We start from the raw sequence: 23,695 nt of genomic DNA, 5'->3' as shown, positions 1-23,695 counted from the left end.
AAAATACCCAAACTTAAACATCTGAGTATTAGGTGTTTTGTATCTGAATCTTGCAATAAACCAGAGTATGCTATTATTCTGCTGGATTAATATATTTTGCATGTTACAGACCTGAACTCCTGTATTCCCAGTTTGGATCAATATCAAGATTCACAGACTGAAATAAAATATCTGGCTAGTAGCAATGGAAAATATATCATCCATTTTTTTCTGCAGATGTAAATAGCACTCTGTCCAGATCCTTCATATGTTCAACGTTATTGCACAGGAGTTCATATACATTTCTTCTAAATTTTTCACTGTCATGGGTCATTTTTTCCAATATATACATTTTCAGAATAGTTTAAATCCCTTGACTGCCTTTAAAAATGTATTATGTTGCTCTTGATCATAAAAAGATACAATGAAAGTTTGCTGCTGGTTTTTGAAGCCCCTTTGATTAGCAATGACTTCTACCTACATAGATCTACTCGTGCAGACATTTGGTGATACTGACTGCCTGCCATATGTTATTAATGTCCCTGAAGTAAATTATTAACATAGACCGGAATCCTATTTTAAATTCTAACGCATATCAAAAACTGTGGTTAGGAAGTCAAGTTAACTGCACCTGCTCTATATCTTTGGAATGGCTATATTGTTCAAGGAATAAAACTTAATAGAACATAGTAATTTTAGAAGTATTCTATGCAAGGCACAGTTTCTATTGAACACGGATATTCGTGTATTTTAGCTGCTAAAACTCCCCTATTTAAAAGAAATGTTATAAAATGGAAATTTCTGCTTCAGTTCAAATTTGAGTTCAAATATGTGTCAGGCTTTTATGAAGCTTGTATTTATTTTATTTTTTTGTTGGAATGACTGCAGTAAATTTTAGGAAGTTGTTCCTATGAAAGGTGCAATGTAAACACACAGTGAGATACACACATCGAGGAGCACCACCAGCAGCCAGACCAAATGAAGTGGTCACTGCATTATTATAATCAAAAGACCTGTTTTCTATAAAATTTCTACTGTGGGCCAGGTCTTCCCAGACCAAAAATAGGATGGGCGATATGCCAATGCACAAGGAGCGATACAGACTTCCCCATATTAGATATACTTGGGCAGATCCTTGGCTGGTGTAATTGTCATAGCTCCATTGACTTCAGCCACCCTCTGCCCCACAAACTTTTCATCAGCAACTGCATTTGCTGTGGATTTACTGTGTGACTATAAGCGTGCAGGTGTACCTGTTTAGAGGCAAAACAGCTATTTTGTGTCCCCTGGATCCAGAAGCAAGAGAGACATCTTCAACCACATCTACGCCAACCCTCACCCACATTCCTACTTCACTCAGACTCTATTTCAGCAAGGTATTTAGCACTGAACCAATGGGACTTAAATGCCTTGCTGAACTGGAGTTCAATGCTGGAAGGGATCAGTTAGCTTAACATTCTGAATAGCATGGGACATTGAGTTTCACCCAGCATCAGAGCCTGTGGCTTCAAGCAAGCAGCTGAATCACCACAAGAAAAGTCCAGTATCTGTACAGAACCCCAGTGGATTCAGGGATCCACGTCTTAAAGAGGCATTTATTCTGAGTAGCCAAGGAACATGTGGGGCAAGACCATACTGAGAAAAATATTTGTCATCGTGCTCTTGGTGTCACCTCATACTAGATGCTAGTATGCTAATATAACAGATGCTATTTCCACTTCCTGAACCTGATATAACTCCCACTGAACTCAGTGGGCTCTTTCCATTGACTTCCAAGGGTGTTGAATCATGCCCCAAATTGCGCGCACTATTCCACTGTGTTCCCTTTTGCATGAAGTGCCATCCCCGCCAAGGTTTGGCCATATCACACCACTATTGGAACCAGGACATTTCAGTGTTACAAAGGTACATTGTATCCATAGGAGTTAGTTCTGAATACTCTTTCAGAAATGTAACATGTATAAAAATACTCCATATAGACATCTTTAAACATTCTCAGCTACCTTAACAATTCCAGAATTTGCATATTTTTTAATTCCCCTCTTTTCCCCCCCCCATACTCTTTAGATCCTGTTACAAGGCAAAAATCCAGGTATTGCTTGGGAATACACATCCCCCAAGATCATCAATGAGAACAAGACATCTGCCAAAAGACATAGCTACTCCTGGGTGACAGTGCAGTCAGACTGCTCAGCTTCCTGTGGCGGGGGTAGGTAGTTCTCTTACATCCCATCCTTTCTTTCTTTCATTCCTTTTTAAAACACACTCCACTCCAAATCCCTGTAGCTTTGTAAAGGTCTAAAATATCATGTTCAGGAGGCAATATAGAGCATGTGTAAATTTAATCCCAAATAGCTGAGTTCATCAAAGTCTATCTCTGAAAGTTCATGTAGCTGAATGATAAACCTTTCCTTTCATTTTCCAGGAAAGATTTTATTATACATATATTTACTTTTTCTAAATCCTGGAAATTCTGTCATTAAACCTAATTCTGGGACAAAGAGTGGAGACAGACAACAGGCATGTGAGAACATGTAGATAGAAAATCTAGCGAGGCTCATGAAAATATTTTTTTGTAAGTTTCATTGACATATTTACCAGCAAATCAGTGGAACTACTCATGGAGTAAGGTGCTATTTAGCATGAGTAAAGGTATCAGAATCTGCCCCCCTTCCCCCCGGAGAGTAGCATACAGGTAAAATCTCTATTTAAAAAATAGATAGCAGTAGCCAGAAATGCCTCTGTATTTCCCAGATTTCTCTTTGTTGTGCCCACAGACTGTATGTGAAGTAAGTTACAAAGTAGATAAGTAAATATCTATGGAATGCTCTTAAATCATTTGCAGCCCCAAATGAAATCAATGGACTATCTCTTTATGGAATGAGCCTAGTATATGTTCCACAGAAAGTTTCAATGGGATTATTTGTGTGAAGTAGGATGAGAAGAGTTTGGCTCAGAATAAATTCACTTGCAGTCAAGAGCATACAGCTGTTTTGCACATTTACCAGAGTTTGGGTCAGAATTGCTTCATCAATTCAGAAGGCCTGGAAGTTCCAAATGGTTTGGGTTCAGACCAATACAGTTTTCCTATGATTAAATCTTAATATATTGAACTCATAGGCAAAGTTCCCAATTGACTTCCCCAGCAAATATGGTTCAAAGTAAATATGCACCAGGAACAGCAGCCTCAAAGAATGTAAAGATAGCTATAAAGGTAGAATAAAAAGTTGACAAAAGGGTTTGATGGACAGTTTCTAAACACCCGAGAAAAGCTCTAAGAAATTTTCTCTGCTCGTTTCTGCAGGTAGACAGAACTCAAAGAGTGGCTTGGTGTTTGAGTCTTACATTTTGCGGTGATCTACCTGTGGTTTTAATTTCCAATAGATTGTTTGTCATAAAAATGTTATATCTGACTTCAGTGGCAGCCGTCGCACCTATATTGCAGAAAAGTGAATTAACATTAATACAAGTGGCCAATTTGCCCCCTCCCATGTTACTCCATTGACATCCATGGAATTTTACTAGGGATGAGTCTGGTCTATGTTACTTAACCTTCTACACCAATACCCTAAATATAAGGAGTAAATGTAACAATTTATTTTATTGTATTTCTTTTTGATATCTCCTTAGGGCACATTACAGCAAAAGTTATTTGTTTACAAGATCATCGTACACGAATTAATTCCTCCTTTTGTGGCCCAAGGACAAAGCCTTTAACTGAAACAAAACTGTGCAATGCTAATCCCTGCCCAGCATAGTAAGTGTTATTTATTTCTGTAGCGTTACCATGTGTTTGTGTTTGTCATACTTTCTGATAGGCACATAGAACTGTATATCTTGCTAATTGGCTGAACCCACCATAGCCCTGATTATTATATCAACTCAGCACATTTAGTGAAATTTAATGGGATTTGTTTCCCCATCCAGGAATATGTTGGTGGGATAAGTCAAAAAGATTTGCACTGTGGAATGGCCTTGGTTTAGTTAAAGTCTATAGTTTGTAATACATTTAACACCCTTAAAAGAGGTTCAGTAATAGTTTGAAATTTCCAGCAAAATTTTAAAATTATAACACAGGACATTAAATCCAAATGGCAAATTATACAGTAGAGGCACAAAAAAATAGAGATAAGGTTTAAGTAGTAGTAGTGTATCACGTGAGAGCCCCATATGCCTGCTTCAGCAGTTTCTTTGGTTTGACTTTAGCCACACTATTGTCTGAATACTAATTTTAAGTAATCTTCCTAACCAAACAAAATCTGTTTGTATGTGACTTATCTTCTGCCAAATGTATTTTTATCCAATGGACTCAATTTCTTATAGACAGAAAAAACAATCTCTGATGTTTCCAGCAGTCTTTTTTAGTTATTTATAAATGCCTTCGTTTCAACTTGGCATTGTCTTCATATAATGTTTCTAAAATATAACATTTATTTTAATCATGCAACAGGCCACGTATGCAACTGCCTTACTATTAATGGGAGCTTTCCATGCCCTTTGAAGCTAGTATGTCATACATATTGCTAATAAGAATGAATAGTGAATAAAAACGTTTTTGACATCATTCATCCATGCTGCATTAAATTGATATTCTCAGATTCAGTAGTTTAAGATGGACAGTTAATGTATTTTAACAGAAAAACAGATTGTTTTGTAGCATAACACAGAACACAAAGTTCAGAATATTTGGCCTTCACTAAATGCATATTTGAGCCATATCTTCAGCTGGTGAAAATAACTCCCATGAATTCAATGAAGATTGTATCATTTGAGGATGTAGTCCATAACGTTACAGTGTGCAATAGCTTCCACTCAATGCATGCTGTAAATGCCCAGATACTGACGGTAATACATGATGTTGAGAAATCAAAGAATAACAAGTGGTAAGCAGAAAATAAAACATGTATAAATTTGGTAGGCATAATAGGCAAGAGAGAAAGACAAATGTGTCTTACTTATCATTTAAGTTAATATGATATTGACATGACATCATGAAAAAAGAAGACAAAGCTTTAAGGTTCAAGGACAAATCCTTACTGCACAATGAGAACAAAGACTCAATATGAGAAGGAATAAAATTACTACTCAGTTCATGCAGCAAGAATACACAAAGGCATTGGAACTGCATACTATTATGATTGGAGAAAGGGCTGCCAAATCTAGTCATAATTATCGAGTTTATTTGTTCTAATGGATGATGCTCTTGAAACATAGCCAAAATACTCGTGGAAAATGGCAGTTTACAAGAGGCATAAAGCAGGTTTATTGAACTCTTCCGTATGAAAAGGTAGATTTTCTAGGCAACTACTGTATGTAGGCTCTTAAAACTAACAATTTTTTTTGGCTGGTTTACCTATCAAACTGATCAGTACCATTAGTATACCTAATTAAAACCTATAGAATTGATTAGAACCAAGACTTTTCCAGAAGCATATGTTTCAAGGTAGGCTACACAGGACAAGACAGTTCTTGAATCCTTGTATTGACCAGATTTACTTGAAATAAGTGTTATATTATTTTCCCAATTTGAAAAAAAACATTTATTTCCTGACTGTGCTATTGTCAAAAAGCAGAGAGAAATCCAGGCTGAGTGAAAGCAGGTTGTTAATCAGGATGAAAGTCTCAGGTTTTTCAGATTCCCACCAGAGTGTTAAAAGGCAACCTCCATGCTCTTTATAGCTTCCTTAGAAAAGTCTTCCAAGCTTTCAATATCCGTTTCCATATTTAGTCCAACAGCAGCAGACCACCACAGTCCTGAAATTGTATGGAATGCCTTAGGTGCATGATGTGTGTATTAAAATTCCTCTGTCCTTAGAATTGGTAGCTTTAAACTTCCCACAGCTTTTGGTACCTGGAGATCTGGATTGTGATTCAGGAGTTGTTCTTTTTCCAGAGGAAATCTCCCAAGGGAGCCGTCATGCATTTTTAAACATGCAAATTAATTTTGATTTCACAGAGATCTGAAATACAGTCTGGTGAAATGGTGCTCATTTTCGACATAGTTACAAGAGTTCAAATACTTTCTGTTTGATATAAGCAGCTGCTCTGGTTGCCATAGGGCTTATGCTGTGATAGTGTGTGGGAGAGTTGGTGGCCCATGCAGTTGTGAATTAAAAGGGACAATCTCTATGAGTCCATATAATATAAAAGAGTGAGAATTTCTATTTTAAAAGATTCAGTTTAAATTCAGTGCTTGATATTGGGAGAAGGTTTTGAAGACTCATTAATTTGATTGGATCAGTTCATGGTTCTCCCATAGGCACAGGATTTGTTTATATGTTTCCTTGTGCTCCCTCCATCTGTTTATTGCATCCACCTGCTATCTATAGTCTTTCACGTAGAGTGTGAGCTCTTTGGGACAGGGACTGTCTCTTTGTTATCTGTTGCACGCCTAGTACAATGGGACTATGCACTCTAGGTGCTACTGTACTACAAATAATATTGCTCATTTTCAAAAGTGAACCCCGCCTGTGCAGTTCAACAATACATTTGAGGACCCTGTGTGATTTTTAGTGACGATATGCATCAGTGAACCTTGTCGGGTGTTTGGAGGATATACTTGCCCAGTAGTAGTCAGCTGGTTAATTTGATATTGTTTTATTTAGATTTCATATAATCTGGCTGGTTAAACTGCCAAAAGTATTTGTCTTGGGACATCATCTAAATCCTCTTAACTCCAATGACAGGGTTACTGAATTTAGCAAACCATTTCTTTGTTGCTTTATTTTAAAGAGCACGAGAACTTTGTAAACAGATTTATTATCCAAAGCAAAGAGAGGAAGACTAGAATTGTGCAGCACCAATAATACACGTAGGCCCATGTGCATTAGCGTCCATATGCTTATACATTGTGGGTTGCATGCATGGAGGCTAAGCATCTACAAAATGGTGCTTTTGAAAAATTTGGTCCTTAGTGTTCTCCTTCTGCCATACTGGCTTCTCCTTCAGAGTCTGTTTTGGTAGGTCCTCTCTTTCTTTTGCAACACTACTTTAGGGTTTCACAAGGTTTTGTCCTTGGCCTCCTCCTCTCTTTGCAGTCTCTCATTTTCTCATAAGCCTTCAACCAATATCTCTATCTGGCCACATCTGACCTGTTTTTCTCTACCATAACCTGTCCCTCTCTCTGGCTGCTCCTGCTGGAAGTCTCACCATTAACTAAAACTGAACATGGCCAAAATCAAACTCCTTATCTTTGCTCCAAAGCCAAGCCTGTTTCTAGCCAAACAGGTTTAAATTAAAGAAGAAGACCGGACTTCAAAAAGAAAGATGACTTGGTAGGGAGGACTTGTTAGCTAGGTTAGTTGATTTTCTGGGTATCATATTCTGCCCAAAGAGAGAATGTGGTAGATTCTCTGTAGAATTCAAAATTCCATTCTTTATGCGCAGGCCCATAGGTGTGTTGACATGCATGTGCCTAGCAGAACAAGCACCAATAGAATTTAAATATTCGGCCAAATCCTGTAGTCTTAATTCCAGCTCAGCTAACACCCCCATTAAGTTCTCTGTGAGGCCCGCACAAAATCAATCAACAATTGATAGCCCAGTTATGTAGCAGTCAGAGAGATATGGTTTTATTTATTTAAAAAAACCCATCTTTCTGATGAGTTGAACCCATCAAGTTGCACAATATCAACCTGTGTGACTTCATGAGATTTTAGGGTGCCCTTTGTTCCTCCCCTCTCTCCAACTGTTTGTTGCACTCACATGTTGTGTCTTGTTTCATATTAGATTAAACACTCTCTGGGGCAGGGAATGTGTCTCTCAATGTGTTTGTACAGCATCTACCACAATAGGATCCCTAATCCTGATTGAACCTTAGGGCACTGCCGCACTGCAAATAAAAATAATAATTACTGGGAGTTTTTCCTGAGCAAGGGCTGCAAGATTTATTCTTCTTGCATTTCAAAATGTTCTTGCAGATGGATTGCATGAGTCTTACACAAATTATTTAACGGCAACACCAGTCAAATGGATGGAATAGATTGGATTGTGCATTTGAACTTAATCTTCACTATACTGATTGTAGAGGTGCATTATAGTCATGTGTTTGTAAGAAATAGTTCATTCTCTCCTATAAGCTGGTCGACAGGTGAATGGAGTGTATGCAGCAAGTCTTGTGGTGGAGGGCAACAAAGTCGCCCAATTCAATGCATCCAGAAAAAGACTTTTCAAAAGGAAGAGGTGGTAGCACATTCTCTTTGTCCAGTCAGCACTCCAACCCAAGTACAGAATTGTAATACCCAAGACTGCCCACCTGAATGGAGCCCTGGACCGTGGTCTCAGGTAATTTAGAGAAATAGAATGTTTTCTTTTGACAGAGGTAGCTGGAATGAATGTGTACAGAATAGTTTTCCTCACATAATTGTATCCTGCCTACCTTGGAAGGTCTGTGTAGGAAAATAATAAAGACAATCTGATTTATTTTTAGATAGCAATCGTACTAAACTAATCAGAAAGCATGGCTGATATAAGTGGATGCATGGACTTGCAGTTGCCTACCCTAATTTGGAATTTGTCCCTCAATCAGCAGAGGGAAAAGGAGGAGCTTCCTAGTACACACAAACAGAGCCACAGGATTCTCTGGTTTTCTGAAGGACAAGACTCTATGGTTTCCTTAAAGTCATAGCCTGCCCCCCACCCCTTTATGACATTAGTTCATACAGCAATATTAACATTTCTCACAGAAGAAATATCGGCAGAGGTACCACTAATGGAAAAAGAATGGGGTTAGAATGGCACATCAGTGCACACATGAATTTTTGAAATGTGGACAGATGAAGTTATGTTTTACTCAAAGATACGTGTAGTAATCACATATTTACTTTGATTAGTGTAGCCCATTCCAAGTAAGTAATTTAGTAGTGCAGTAAATTATTATTAGTGGCATAAGTCAGTAGCAATGGGCCCCCAGGCAGATTTCTGTGTGTACACACCCTTTTTCAGAAATGTATGAAAAGCATGAACACTCTGAAATTAAAAACTCATTTCTGCTATTTTTGCAATGATGCTTGTGCTGGCACATAGTGAATGTTAATTTAAGGGTAAATGAACTGCTGTGAGAACTGATACTGTGGGCCTATGTCAAAAGAAGCAAAGTCCATTTTAAATTCTTCGGTCTTCATTTAATGAGCTACAAGATTGATACAAATCTGTTGTAAAAACGACTATTTTTTAATTGTAGTACTCTTGGTGAGAGTTTAGAGAGGACTGGATCTAGGTGGTCACAGTCATAGAGGAGATAATGCATTTTGAGGAGAACAGAACTTTTCATTATCCTATCAGATTGCACAAGAAGAACAAAGCTACTCAATGGGCTGCAGTCTTAGAATAGTCAAAAGGAATTACTATTTGTTTTTCAAAAAGAAAAGGAATACTTGTGGCACCTTAGAGACTAACAAATTTATTAGAGCATAAGCTTTCGTGAGCTACAGCTCACTTCATCGGATGCATTTGGTGGGAAAAACAGAGGAGAGATTTATATACACACACAGAGAACATGAAACAATGGGTTTATCATACACACTGTAAGGAGAGTGATCACTTAAGATAAGCCATCACCAGCAGCGGGGGGGGTAACAGAATAACAGAACGCCACTAGCCATCACCTTCAGCCCCCAACTAAAACCTCTCCAACGCATCATCAAGGATCTACAACCTATCCTGAAGGACGACCCATCACTCTCACAGATCTTGGGAGACAGGCCAGTCCTTGCTTACAGACAGCCCCCCAATCTGAAGCAAATACTCACCAGCAACCACACACCACACAACAGAACCACTAACCCAGGAACCTATCCTTGCAACAAAGCCCGTTGCCAACTCTGTCCACATATCTATTCAGGGGATACCATCATAGGGCCTAATCACATCAGCCACACTATCAGAGGCTCGTTCACCTGCGCATCTACCAATGTGATATATGCCATCATGTGCCAGCAATGCCCCTCTGCCATGTACATTGGCCAAACTGGACAGTCTCTACGTAAAAGAATGAATGGACACAAATCAGACGTCAAGAATTATAACATTCAAAAACCAGTTGGAGAACACTTCAATCTCTCTGGTCACTCGATTACAGACCTAAGAGTGGCTATCCTTCAACAAAAAAGCTTCAAAAACAGACTCCAACGAGAGACTGCTGAATTGGAATGAATTTGCAAACTGGATACAATTAATTTAGGCTTGAATAGAGACTGGGAATGGATGAGTCATTACACAAAGTAAAACTATTTCCCCATGGTATTTCTCCCCCCCACCCCACTCCCCACTGTTCCTCTGATATTCTTGTTAACTGCTGGAATTAGCCTACCTTGCTTGTCACCATGAAGGGTTTTCCTCCTTTTCCCCCCTGCTGCTGGTGATGGCTTATCTTAAGTGATCACTCTCCTTACAGCGTGTATGATAAACCCATTGTTTCATGTTCTCTGTGTGTGTATATAAATCTCTCCTCTGTTTTTTCCACCAAATGCATCCGATGAAGTGAGCTGTAGCTCACGAAAGTTTGTGCTCAAATAAATTTGTTAGTCTCTAAGGTGCCATAAGTCCTCCATTTCTTTTTGCGAATACAGACTAACACGGCTGCTACTCTGAAACCTATTTGTTTTTCAGTGTATAAGCAAATCTCTGGAATTCACTGTTGCAGAAGGTTATGAAATCAGATATTATGGCTAAATTTTTAAAGGATATGGACAATGTTTTCAACACTAACAAAGTTTGCAGTTACAAAAACAAAAATAAAGGAAATAAAATATCATCGTACAGGACTTAAATTGAGTCCCTGCAATGGGTTGAGAAGGAAATTTGTCCACATGTACACAATTCCCCAGTTGGCAAGATACATGATAGAGGTTTCTATTGAAGCTAAACAGTTATCAACAAAGATAAAAAATTGAAGAGTGTTTAACTGTGGGACCAAAGATACCTTTCCCTTCTCAGTTATTCATCTTTTACTTTTGACTTTGGTGTTGTCATTTCACTAGTCATGCAATCATCAAGGTTTTTCAGTCATCAAGGACCAGAATTTCTAATGTTAAAAAAAAATATAAAAATAGCTTTTTGGGGGGGCAAGAAGGAGGGATGGGCAGGGCTTGAGAACCTTTCAGATTTTCTTTTCATCAGACAGAAGCAAAAAGAGAAACCCAATCTTTCCCCCTTTGCAATACATCTGTGAATTTGCTGTTTCAGTTTGGGATTTCCAAAGTGACTTTAGAAAATTAGGCAAAACTCCTATCAAAATATAATGGCAGTTGGGCACATAACTTCTTTAGATCTCTCTGAAATGCTCAGTCTCCATCTATCATGTTGCAGACTCTAAATAAATAAATAAAACTGTATCCCTCACAATGTCAAATCTCTTCACAGACAGATAGGGAGAATTCAGCTCAGTTTATGGGAAGACGACAAATCCAAGCTTTTCAGTGAGCACAGGTTACTTTGCACTGAATTTGGATAGAATGTTTTTAAGATGTCCATACTCTACTATGCACTTTGGTAGCACAATACACAGGCTTTTACATGCATATGATTAACCCAATGAACTCTGGTAAAAAAATAAACAGAAAGCAAGTACAGGATGGTAGAAAATCTGCAGAGTTATCTCAGGGCTTTAATAATTCTGCAATTTCTGCTCTAGAATATATTCAGTTGGTGCATTTTGTTTCAGCCACAAAAAGCATATTTTAGATTTTAAATCAACATAATAAAAAAAATAAGAATAACTCAATATTTATAATGTTTTCTAACCACAGCCAAAATGTCCCGACTTCTAGTCATGGCTTTGCCAAATAACTTGCTTTGTGGCTTTGGCTAAGGCAAGTCATATGCCATTCTCTGTCCCAGGTTTTCTTTTGAACTGAGATCCATTCTCTGAAGGAGCATGTGAGGGCTATAAGTGAGTTTGTTAGTCTCCCTGATTTGCAAGCTTCACCTGCTCTAGCCCTGGCCCTAGCAGAAATTGGAGCAGCCTTGGAGCTGCTGTAACTTACAGCAGCTGGCTGTGGCCCTCAAGGGACCAAACACTAATTGAGAATTGGAAGAGTACAGCTGCCATCTACCTCCTCCCATCCTCTATGCCAGGGTGGGTTTGGGTAACATAGGAACCCGCTAGTGTAGCTTTACACTAGCTGAGAGCTCCCTGCAGTAGGGAGATTCTCAGTCTGGCATTTAGGGCCAGATTTCAGCCCCTTTGTGTTGCCAAGGGCTGAGAGAATCTCTCTCTCTGCTTCAGTTCCCCATAAATAGTACAGAGAATGCTTATCTTCCTTAGTGGAGGGCTGTGAGGGTAAGTTAAGGCTACACAATAAAATATTTAACTCCAGGTTTGAAAAATGAAAAGTGCCACAGAAGTATGTTTATTACATTACATTTTCCATAACAGAATTACACGTTTAAATTAACAGCAGTGGCTACAGATAAGATTCATTGGCTTCTGTTTTCTTCTGTAAATACAAAAATCTTAATTTTAAGTGCCCGAAACTCAAATGAATATTTCTTTCTGATAAAGTGTTCCAAGACCTGTGGGAGAGGCATGAAGAAACGGGATGTCCACTGCAAAAGCACCAGCCCTTCCAAGCTGAAAATCTTACCAGAAAGTACATGCAGCAGAGATCACAAGCCAGAATCTGAACAGACCTGTGTACTGGGACGATGTCCCAAAAACGATCGGCTCCAGTGGGTGGTTTCTTCTTGGAGTGAGGTACAGTACCACAGTCTGAATGACTGTCTTGCTCTCTGCAGAGCTCATAAAAGAGTGCTGAAACACTAGCATGCATGGAGCATGTGAGAGGGAAAAAAGTGCTATGGATTCAGTAAGGGTCATGATCTGATGAAAATACAAACTCTGTATCAGTCATTTATCAGGGTTTTGCCTGTAACTAATATAGTCCAAATTTAAAAAAATAACTAGTAATTTGTGGCACCTTACTTTTTAGGTGCCCTACTTAAAACACCTGGAGAGGCCTGATTTTCAGAACGTGTTAGGGCACCTTCCCTCCCTTTAAGGTGTTTCAATTTGGGCATCTAAAGATTGAGGTACTCAAAGTTAATTTTGAAAATTTACATCTTCTTGTCTCAAAACACTTGGCTGTATCCTGCTGTCAGTTTTTCTGCCAGATCCCCCCTGGCTTCACAGTGGTTTCCAAGATGGCAGAATTCATATTAGTATGCAAATATCTTCCCATGATCTTTATGTTTTTATTTTCCATGAGACATTCATATTTCTCCAAAAGTTTATCCAGTCTTTAGTGGAACCGATATTAATTTATGGCAATGTATTATTTTAAAAGCATGTGCTGCTTTTTTTAGTGCTCAGCTTCCTGTGGCCCAGGTATTAAAAAGCGGGAAATGAAGTGCAGCGAGAAAAGCATCCATGGAAAATGGATCACTTTCCCTCAGCGAAGATGTCGGAACATAAAGAAACCAAACATAGAACTAGAAGAAGCATGTAACAAAGGGGCTTGTCCATTACAGAGGTTATACCGCATGGTGTCCGGATGGTATTCCTCACCCTGGCAGCAGGTATGAGGAAAAAAGACAGTCTGGAGGATTTGAAGTAGGTTACTCCTTTCTCTCCCAACTCAGTGCTCTCCATTCCCAATGCCACTTTCTCTTTTGGCGTTTATGGAGTCAGTAGAGAATGTACAGTCCCTTCTGTGTGGTAGATCTAACACTATTCTCCCACAATTGGTCATTGTGGAATGGAGAACCTCACATTCACCAGGTGGGTGAATGTACCCTTGATGACCAGAACAATAACCTTCCCAGTTCAGTCCTCTTTGAACATAACCACACATTGTAGTCAGCTGTCAGAGTTAGAAATATCAGGCCAAATTGTGTTCTCCATTACATCCATGCAGCCCCATTGGCCTAACGTGGTAATAGGACATGATGTAACCAGTGGGTGGGAATGGCTGGTATGTAGGGTAGTCAGTCCAAAAAGTCGACCAGGGCATGGTGAAGCCAGTGCACAGGCAGCATTGGTGTTTGGTGAAACACCTTCTGAATCATGGGTAATGCCCAGGAAAACTGCACAAGCAGACCATGCATAGTTGTGCAGCCATTCCAAGAGAGGGCTAGAATATAGTATAATCAGCCATAATGGGACTGTTGTATTTTAATGTTGATAGCCCACAGGTGTCTTCTGCATATAATCATAAGAACATAAGAATGACCATGCTGGGTCAGACTAATGGTCCATCTAGCCCAATATCCTTTCTTCCGACAGTGGCCGGCATCAGATGCTTCAGAGGGAATGAAAAGAACAGGGCAATTATCAAATGATCCATCCTGTTGTCCAGTCTCAGCTTCTGGCAATATTCCATAGATCTTGGACCATGCTGATAGTTTGGTATGATGTAGCTGGTTCCATATTCCTGCATTTTGGTGTAGCTAGTTCCTTTATGCTAAAATTGAAGAATCTCACATGTTACTTGTGGTGTCCCTAGCCTCTGTTTGCCAGAAGCTGGGAATGGGCTGCAGGGGATGGATCACTTGATGATTACCAGTACTGTTCATTCCCTGTAAAGCATCTGGCGTTGGTCACTGTTGGAAGACAGGACACTGAGCTAGATGGTCCTATGGTCTGACCCAGTATGACCGTTCTTATGTTCTTATATGAGCTGCAGTTGCACTACATGCTATGCCATTTCCAAACTCCATCTTTCCATTCTTCTTGGAAGTGCACTGTAGATGAACCATTACATATCTATATTCACAATGTATTACAGCATCTGCACAGATTGTCTGGAATTCCTTAAATACTATGATTAATTACTGGATCAGCCTGTATTTGTTTCTACATTCTTGCAAACAAGCTTCTGTATTTCTGGAACTTATCTACTTTATGAGTCACATATCTCTGAGGCACGTATTCGTTTAACATCATATACTTGCAACAATGTATGCCTGACAATTGTAATCAGATGATACCAATCACATCTATCTTAAGGACATACTTTTCATGAAGCACATGCAAGTAAAGACTCACTCACTTTATAATACTTCAGAGATCTTCTTGAAAATACTTGTTTTTTTTCCAGATATTTCCACAATTATGGCTTCACTGGGAATTTTACCTGCTTTGGGACAGCACAACTAGGCCCAGAGAATCAAGTTTCAAAACAGAACAGCACACAAAATTGGGGCTAGATTTTCTAAAAATCTCATCTCCCATTTAGGTACCTAAATAAGTAACCAGATTTTCAGAGGTGCTCTGTGCAAGTTGGATACGGGGCTCTTTTGAAAATCTGGCAATTGCTTTAGTGGATCAATGAGAGCTGAGCTCACTTGAAAATCTGGCTCTGACTGTGGGTGCTGAGCACCGGGACAACTGGCTCTGAGCTCTTTTGAAAATTTGGCCCTTAGGCTCTTTACAATTTGTAGGCCTCATCCAAAGCCCTGGACACTTCAAGGGCCTTGGAAGACCATCTGTGTTCTAGAATGTGGCTTCTCATCTTTCCTTTTCTGCAGTGTACAGTAACGTGTGGTGGGGGAGTGCAAATCCGGAGTGTGCAGTGCCTCCGGCAGGGGCAACCAGCAGCTGGGTGTCTGCCACATCAGAAACCAGCTGTGTCGAGAGCCTGCAATACTAACTTCTGCCCAGCTCCAGAGAAAAAAGGTAAAACATCAAACTCTGCGTTTTGAATTACATTCAATGGTGGGTTTAGTTCCTTGGAATTGTATAGCCTGACCAACATCACCTTTGCTAGGTATGTTCTCAGAATAGGTGTGCGGGAGTTGTATCTTCCTGTGTAAATTCAGTATCACCATTGTGCTCTGCAATATATTAAATTTGGAAGTGCATCACCTCTCTTTTCACAAGCAGACATAAGGGGCTAGCTGCTAGGTCTGATATGTTCAAGAGAGGACAGATGTATTTAAATGCAGGAACATGTTGAATAATAAAGGATATGTCTTTTTTTTTTTTTTTTTGCAGTTCGTGTTTGAGTTGTTTCTCTATCTCCGGTTAAGTAAAGATTGGGCTGCACTGTGCATTACCTTAACCTCCACCCTCTTACAGTGTATTCTATTGATGGGAACATCCCATAGAGACATTGGCATAAAGTTAAAATAGTGACTTTTTATAGAGCAGGGACAAACTGTTCTTGCTGCTGTAGAGCAGAGGCCCCTCATAGCTTCAATTTTCTTTCATTTGTCTATCTTTGGCTTCCAAGTAATGATGAATAATAACAAAAATAAGTTTTAATATGTACAACCCTGCAATTTTTCCTGTATCTGTCTCTTATGGCCCAGTTATGCCTTGTAGGCCCAGCTTACAGTGAACAGGCAGTGTGGAGTCACACCTCTCCAGTAGGGTTGCCAACTTTCTAATCCCACCAAACCGAACACTTTAGCCCCGCCCTGTCCCCAAGGCCACGCACCCCTGCTCCGCCCCTTCCCTGAGGCCTTGCCCCCCTTGCTCACTACGTTCCCCTTCCCTCGGTGGCTCACTCTCCCCCCACCTTCACTCACTTTCACTGGGTTGGGACAAGGGGATGGGGGTTAGGGTTGGGGTGTAGGAGGGGGTGAGGGCTCTAACTGGGGATGCAGGCTCCAGGGTGGGGCTAGAAATGAGGGGTTCAGTTGTGGGAGGGGGCTGTAGGTTGAGGCAGGGGGGTTGGGGTGCAGGGGGATGAGGGTTCTGGGGTGGGACCAGGGATGAGGGGGCTTCAGGCTTGGGGATGGGGCAGAGGGGTTCAGAGTGTGGGAAGAGCCTCTGGGCTGGGACAGGGGTTTGGGAGCAGGAGGGGGTGAGGGCTCTGTCTGGGGGTGCAGGCTGTGGGTGGAAACAGGGATGAGGGGTTTGGGGCACAGGAGGTGGCCACAGGCTGGGGGGTAGAGCAGAGGTGTTCAGGGTGTGGGAAGGAGCTCTGGGCTGGGGCAGGGGATTGGGGTGCAGGGGAGGTGAGGGATTCTCTGGGGGTGCAGGCTCTAGGATGGGATCAGGGATGTGGGGTTTGAGGTGCAGGAGAGGGCTCCAGGTTTGGGGGTGGCTCACATCTGTGGCAGGGGGTTGGAGCTCAGGGCTGGGACACAGGCTTACCTCCAGCGGCTCCCAGTCAGTGGTGCAGTATGGGGGCTAAGGCAGGATTCGTGCCTGTCCTGGAACTGCATTGTGCCCCGGAAGCAGCCAGCAGGTCCGGCTCCTAGGCAGGGAGAGCCATGAGGCTCCGCATGCTGCTCTCGCTCGCAGGCACCACCTGTGAGGTCCCATTGGCTGGAAGTGTGAAGCTGGTGTCGGGATGGGGGCAGCATGCAGAGACCTATGGTCCCCTCCTAGGAGCTGGACCTGCTGGCTGTTTCTGGGGCTCAGCACAGAGCCAGGAGAGGTAGCACCGCCAACCTTAGCACCGCCAACCAGACTTAATGGCCCCATTAACAGTGCTGACTAGAGCCTCCAGGGTACCTTTTCGACCAGGTGTTCCAGTCAAAAACCAGACACATGGTCACCCTACTCTCCAGTCGGAATTTCTGTCCCAGGGAGCTTGAGCTCTCAGGCATTCACATGCTGCATGCCTTCTATAGGGCACAGCTAGCTCTGCCCTACACTGTTGGCTAGCTCTGCTGGCTGGTACATGGTGTGTGGGGACCTAGACATTGAACTGTGCTCTGGTCTCTCCATGCTATCTTTGGGGTGTTTTGAAGCTCTAGCGGGGTGGGGCGGAAGCAGTCTCTGTGCTCCTCTAGGTGCAGGGGCTGAAATTCTCCCTGGCCATACATGTGGCAAGCAAAGAGGGGGAGGTTTCTTGCATCTTCCTCCCTCCTCTCCTTCCCCACCCCCACTGTGCATTACTGTAAGGACCAGGCAAAATTTCAAGTCTTTAACTGAATAAAATTCTGACTGCAGTCAGCATTTGGCCTGTATCATGCTATTCATCCCCACATCCCAAAGTACTTTACAAACATTAATTTTCAAAAGAGGCCTGGTAAGTGATTTTAGCACTATTATACCCATTTTACACATAGGAGCTGAAAATAGAGGTGGTGCCCTGGTTAAAAAAACAAAAGCCTGAGCCAGGTCATAGTTGACTTTCTTCAGGTCCTAAAGCAAGGTCATAGCAGCACTTGGATAAGAACACAGGCATCCGTACTCCCTGTCTCCTGCTCTAACCATCAGACAATATTCTCTCTCATTCATATTGATTCCTGACGCTTCAGTGTGTGTGGAAAACCTATAAAACACATTGATACATCAGCCACCAGGCCTTTGGGAAACATAATATTGCATGAGCCCAAGAGGCAAGACAGGTAAAGAAATAATATCAATACTGTTTTATTTGCGGGGTGCGCAAAGTCCATCCTCAGGATTCATCAATCAGCTGCAACCAGCCTAGGAAGGAGGAATGGATGAATCAGGCCTAAAAGGGATAAGTAAATAACTGAACAAGTTTGAAAAGTGACTAAACAGTTCTAAAGACTCAGAAGTTAGTTCCAAATCTTCTGGGAAGTTCTGCTATGCTTCAGAATTTGTTTTGTGAATTTATTAAATCACTTTCTCTCAGGTATAGGAAACCCATCACCCCCCAACATGCCTCCCCCAACCATATTTCATGTCTGGGCTGGTATCTATTATTCATTTTGGTCTTGGCCACTTTCTCTCCCTCCCCACAGCTGTAGAAGCTCTGTTTTGTAACTGGTTCTTCAGGCTCTGGAGATCAATTCTCTCTCCACTGCTCTCTAACTCTCGATCCAAACCAGCGCATGGAGAAGGGGCCAGCTGTGCTGCAATCACATGGAAGCAAATCACTCTCAATTAACAGCCGCACAGCTCCAGCTCTGTGAGCCATTAGGGAGAGATAGTGGAGAAGAAATGAATGTTTCAGGGAGAGTTATCATGCTCTCCTAGACAATGTGGGTCTCCCCTCTAGCAATTTTTTCTCATTTTCATCACTCCACCAGAGACAGTAACAGTTACTGTAACGTATAGCCAGTAAATCCAAGATACTTGGAGCATCTTAAAAGGAAAACTGCATTTTTTAAGACATTGTCATTTATGAAAATGAGGGACCATACTAACTGGAATCAATGGGAGTTGTTCCATTGACTTCAGTGATCTCTGGGTTAGGTCCTAAAAGTAATTCTTTTCAAGTGCCTAAATCCCATCCTCAAAAGGGACTTATGTGCTATGGGTTCTGTTATGTTCCATGGACTGTGAACGCTCCCAAGTGCCTATGTCACTTTTGAAAATGAGACTCAATCACTTTTTAAAATTTACTCTAAGTGACTAAGGAGCCTGACTGGGTTAGAGATGTGTTGTGAGAACTTTCCCCTCATAATTCTGCATATGCCTCTCAGTCATCACTTGCAATGCCCGTCCCCCTCAAGTCACAGTCCTCTCTTGAGCATGCACTGTCTGACTTGGTTAATTGTGTGGTGGTTTTGTCTTGGTATGGTGGATAATGGGCCAAACGGTGCAAAGCTGGGACCATCTCCTTCCTACTGGACATTCAAATTGGAATTTAAAACCGGACTCTAGGGCGGAAATGCTACAGCATGGGATGTGCCACCTACTTCCCAGAGTGCAGTTTGTCCAGCACTGTTATTATGTGATGTTGCTTGCAATGTGGGGGGGAAAGCATGTTATTAGACAAGATGTCTCATGTCAGATTATGTGCCTCATGCATATCATCTTTTGACGGGGTTTCAAAACAAAACACTTTATCCTTCTTTAAAAAGAAGCCAATACAGTGAAGTGGCAGCGAATAAAAAGAGGGGTGTGCTCCTGCGTAACTCTGGTGTTACAGATATGAAGGAGTCTGTATGGTTTGAGAGTAAGAGCATTTTCTCTGTGCCACCCCTTTAGTAGCTGAACTGAGAGCACAGGCACCGGTAACTAGATTTTTTTAATAAGAATCCTTGTAAATTCCCTTTAGTGACCATGTGTACAGTAGTTGTGAAGGCAGAATGGAATGTTTTCCCATGCTCATTTAAGAGTTCAGTTTAGCTATAAATTTTTCTAAACCTCACTTTATGTTTCTTATGCATTTTGAATTTGTTTATAAATCATCCATATGAATCATCACTATGCATTTTAAAAGAAGCATAAAGCAGCCACTGCAAACATGTAGAATGGGATGGCCATGAAATATTTTTTAACCAACTGGGCTGTGTGAATCATATACAGAATTACATGAAGCCAAAAATTCATCTGCATTTTAGTGTCTGTTTTTTTTTTTAAATTAAAGGTGGGATTTTCAAACACACACGAAGTTGGCCTAACTCTGCTCCCATTAAAGTCAATGAGAATGTCACCACTGAAGTGGGAGCAGAGCAAGGCCGATGTTAAGCATTTTTTAAAAATCCCACCCTAAATTACTGTGTCATATAATCTGATAAAAAGCTTGATTATTACATTGGGGCCTCCGTTCAGATTTTAATGTATGAAACATTCATATAAATGGCAGAATTTAGATGTCTCCCCATTTGAAGGTGCAAACTTGGGTCTCAAAAGTAGGGACCTTACAATAGATTTTGCTTTGTGGGTGCGAATTTTAACTCTTCTGTGCACTTAGGCTTAGATCATTGAAAATGAACCCTCCTCCCCATACCCGTAAAATGTGGGTACATGCATGTATTCAAGCAATTTTGTGCACACACATACAGAGCTTGTGGTGTGAACATATAGATGTATTTCTGTAGCGTGTGTACACACACAGACACACACACACACACACACACATTCTCAGAGCCTGAGCTATTTTCTCTGCAGATCAAAGAAAGGGTAGAGTAATATTCATTAACATAGGGCTTAGTGGTGGACCCATTTGTGTAAATAGTTGGTTTTATTGCAGTGGTTATAATCTGTAAAATAATATAGTGATAAGGGATGAAATCTTGGCTTCAGTAAAGCCAATAGTTGAAACTCTCATTGACTACAGTGGGCCAAGGATTTCACCCTAGGTTATTTTTAAAATGTTGTTTTATAAACTATTTCATTTACCTCTCCTAATGCCACAGTGTATGACATCAAAAGTAGAGCTAATAGATTAAAAAGAAAGTGATATTGAAAAAAAAGAGTTATAAGGCCTCCTCCTTCTTTAACTGGAGTCATCCCTCATGTTTGCATCATTGGCAAGTTTGTAGAAATCAATAAGCAGAAGTACTGCCTAATTTGCAGAATTGCTGAAATACACACTAAACATATTGATTGGATTTCCCTCTTTCAGATGATCCCTCTTGTCTGGATTTCTTTCCTTGGTGTCATCTGGTCCCCCAGCATGGTGTCTGCAATCACAAATTTTATGGCAAGCAGTGCTGTAAATCATGCACAAGGAAGAACTGATTGCAATATTTTATTGCAACCCTGCAATGTCAGGATTCTCCCTTTTGGTTTACATTGAAATTCAATTGACTTTAAGGCAGGACCTGGTGCCACATAAGCCACTGATGGAAGAAAGACGTATCGTGGAGTACCTTTCTAGGGGACTATCTGAGGTACAGTAATTATTAGATAAATGGTGATCCAGTACTGGGTTTTTTTGCTGACCTCCCTAAAGTACTATGGATCACTTGAACACTCTCAAGCAAGGGGCACTTCTTCCCATCACTCTTTAAATCTGTCATTTTGCACTGTCATACGTGATAAGGAAGAAAATAAGGTAAGCAATGCTCATCTGGATAATTTATCAGAATGTGAGCAAAAGAGATTGAGAATTCTGTGCCGGAGGTTACAGTGTGGCAGTATAATATATCTCAGTCTATCACCATTGCTTCTTTTCAATATTTGTTATGATAATGTCCATTCAAAGTAAGGAGGAGGTTTACTACCTTTCTCACGAGAGAGAGGTCCATATGGCTGTTGCTGGGAGCATGCAGTGTCACACATATCACAGGTGTTGTGACCACAATAAGTAAATAGTGCACTACGAAGATAAATGGTGCTTCTGTATTAGACTTGCTGCTGGAAAAGCAAGTTTGGCATCATGATAATGCTTTTATTGTTTTGAAAAATTACACTTTCTGCTTAGTGTAGAAACTCAGAGGTGGTTAACTAGCAACTTGAAATGTATTCCTAGAAATATTCAGCCAGTAGAATATGTGGGACTTTTAGTATTGCTGTGTAATACAAGTAAAATAGAATTTCACATTTTGACTAACTCAAGGAACTCAAAGATTTATTGAGCTCAATGGTTATATCGTTTTCAACATTCTAAGCACGTTAGGTAAGTTATTTTAAGGTTTAAACTTGATTTTTTAAAATAATAAAACTTCAAAATATGTTTTTCAGAAAATAAATTGTTTAAATGCCAATCTGCTGAAGAATAACTTATTTTTAATCTCAACTTTCTCTTCAAATTTTGGTTCATCAGTGAGCAAAAGAGAAATAGCAGGAATAGGATAGTCTGTTAATTCACATACATGAAATATCATCAGTTGGAAAAAATAATAAGATAATCAGAAAAATCAAATTCAATTATATTTTAGACATTTTCATAATCCTCAAAATACACTTTTTTAGGTCAGGCTCCTTAAACATTTTATAGCACTTGCAATGATATTTGTAGTCATTCAGTATCCAGCAGTCAATAGATATCATATATCAAAAGGTACCATTTAAAATGTTTCTGCATTGGAAAAAACACACAATCTGTTTGCCAAAACCATTGTAACTGAAACAGGGCTGTGTCCTACTGTAATTTTCTGGGGAGTGGCTATAAGGGACATATTTATCTAATTCCACCCAATCCCACAACTTCTTTTGATGAATGTAGCTCAATTTTCCTACTTTTTAAAGTATCATTTCAAACTAGGATTAGCCATCTCAGCACTAATGCCAGACAGTGGTCAGTTAAAATTAGCAGTTCCTTTTGCAACAATTTAAATGAAAAACATGTATTCTCTGATACTTTAAGAAATGTTGATTGGAAACATATCTCAATCAACTAGGCTCTGTCTTGATATTCGACTTTGTATAATTATAACTTTTTTTCTTGGAAAACTGCAAGGGTTTTTTTTGTTAGTTTTGTTTTTATAATTGTGTCCTTTTATTATTTGATGTAAAATAATTAATTTATTAATGCATAGCTTTTCCTTTATATTTCATCACTTACTTCCTTAAGTAAGTGACAACAATTCAGAAGAGAAAATGATAGTGTCAGAAAGTATTGATTATGGTGTAAAAAAAAGCAAAAATATACGTGTAATATTTAATTATTTTATAAGTTTTATAATAAAGTACTCTCTAACTGTTTCACTATATTTGGAATTGTAAAATTCTTGAATAAAATATGGAAGCTATAAATAGATGCCGAGATATGTAAATGGTGTATGTGTTTAATCTATATTAATGCAAATAATCCCAGACTGTTCTAGATTAAGACAAATACAGTATACTAGTCTGACAAGCCCCGTGGCCCCTCCCTAGTACCATAATCCCACCCCTGTGCTGTTGACTTCCCTCATGCTGTGGATTTACCAAAGCCTGCTGTGGTAGAAGCAAGGACCGCCCTTACAAGAACTGTCTACTGGGTGGATGTAGGGGGAACGAACACTGCTGGCTGGGCCCTTCCCATTCCACACAGCATTGCTCCCTGTCTCCAGCCCCTCTTATCCAAGACTGTGTGGGTGGGTTTGGGAGAGACTCCCTCCCAACGCCAGTCTAGCAGAGCCTGATGGGATGGCTGCAGAAAGGGCCCTTGTCCCCAAGTGTCCTGAGACAGGATGATGTTTGTGAGGGATTCCCACAGCAGTGGGTTTGTGTGTTAACAACCCATTATGATGA

The 23,695-nt window shown here is 40.4% G+C and overlaps 1 protein-coding gene across 2 annotated transcripts in view; it reads left to right on the top strand.

Annotated features, from left to right (window-relative positions):
• ADAMTS18 (ADAM metallopeptidase with thrombospondin type 1 motif 18) overlaps positions 1 to 23,473 on the top strand; it is a 100,168-nt gene extending 76,695 nt beyond the window's left edge. Inside the window, exons 14-20 of one of the 2 annotated variants that reach the window (XM_038368937.2) lie at positions 2,047 to 2,188; positions 3,610 to 3,736; positions 8,058 to 8,262; positions 12,482 to 12,673; positions 13,282 to 13,494; positions 15,445 to 15,592; positions 21,141 to 23,473. In XM_038368937.2, the coding sequence (XP_038224865.1) occupies positions 2,047 to 2,188; positions 3,610 to 3,736; positions 8,058 to 8,262; positions 12,482 to 12,673; positions 13,282 to 13,494; positions 15,445 to 15,592; positions 21,141 to 21,256 (1,143 nt within the window). In that variant the 3' untranslated portion in view covers positions 21,257 to 23,473. The remainder of the gene's footprint in view (positions 1 to 2,046; positions 2,189 to 3,609; positions 3,737 to 8,057; positions 8,263 to 12,481; positions 12,674 to 13,281; positions 13,495 to 15,444; positions 15,593 to 21,140) is intronic. The other variant, XM_043495029.1, reaches the window with a different exon arrangement.
• The last annotated feature ends 222 nt before the right edge of the window (positions 23,474 to 23,695 follow it).

This window comes from Dermochelys coriacea, chromosome 12 (genome assembly GCF_009764565.3).
Source record: "Dermochelys coriacea isolate rDerCor1 chromosome 12, rDerCor1.pri.v4, whole genome shotgun sequence".
Taxonomy (NCBI): Eukaryota; Metazoa; Chordata; order Testudines; family Dermochelyidae; genus Dermochelys; species Dermochelys coriacea.
Note: the sequence above shows the minus strand (reverse complement) of the source record. Positions and strands in the feature narration are given on the sequence as shown.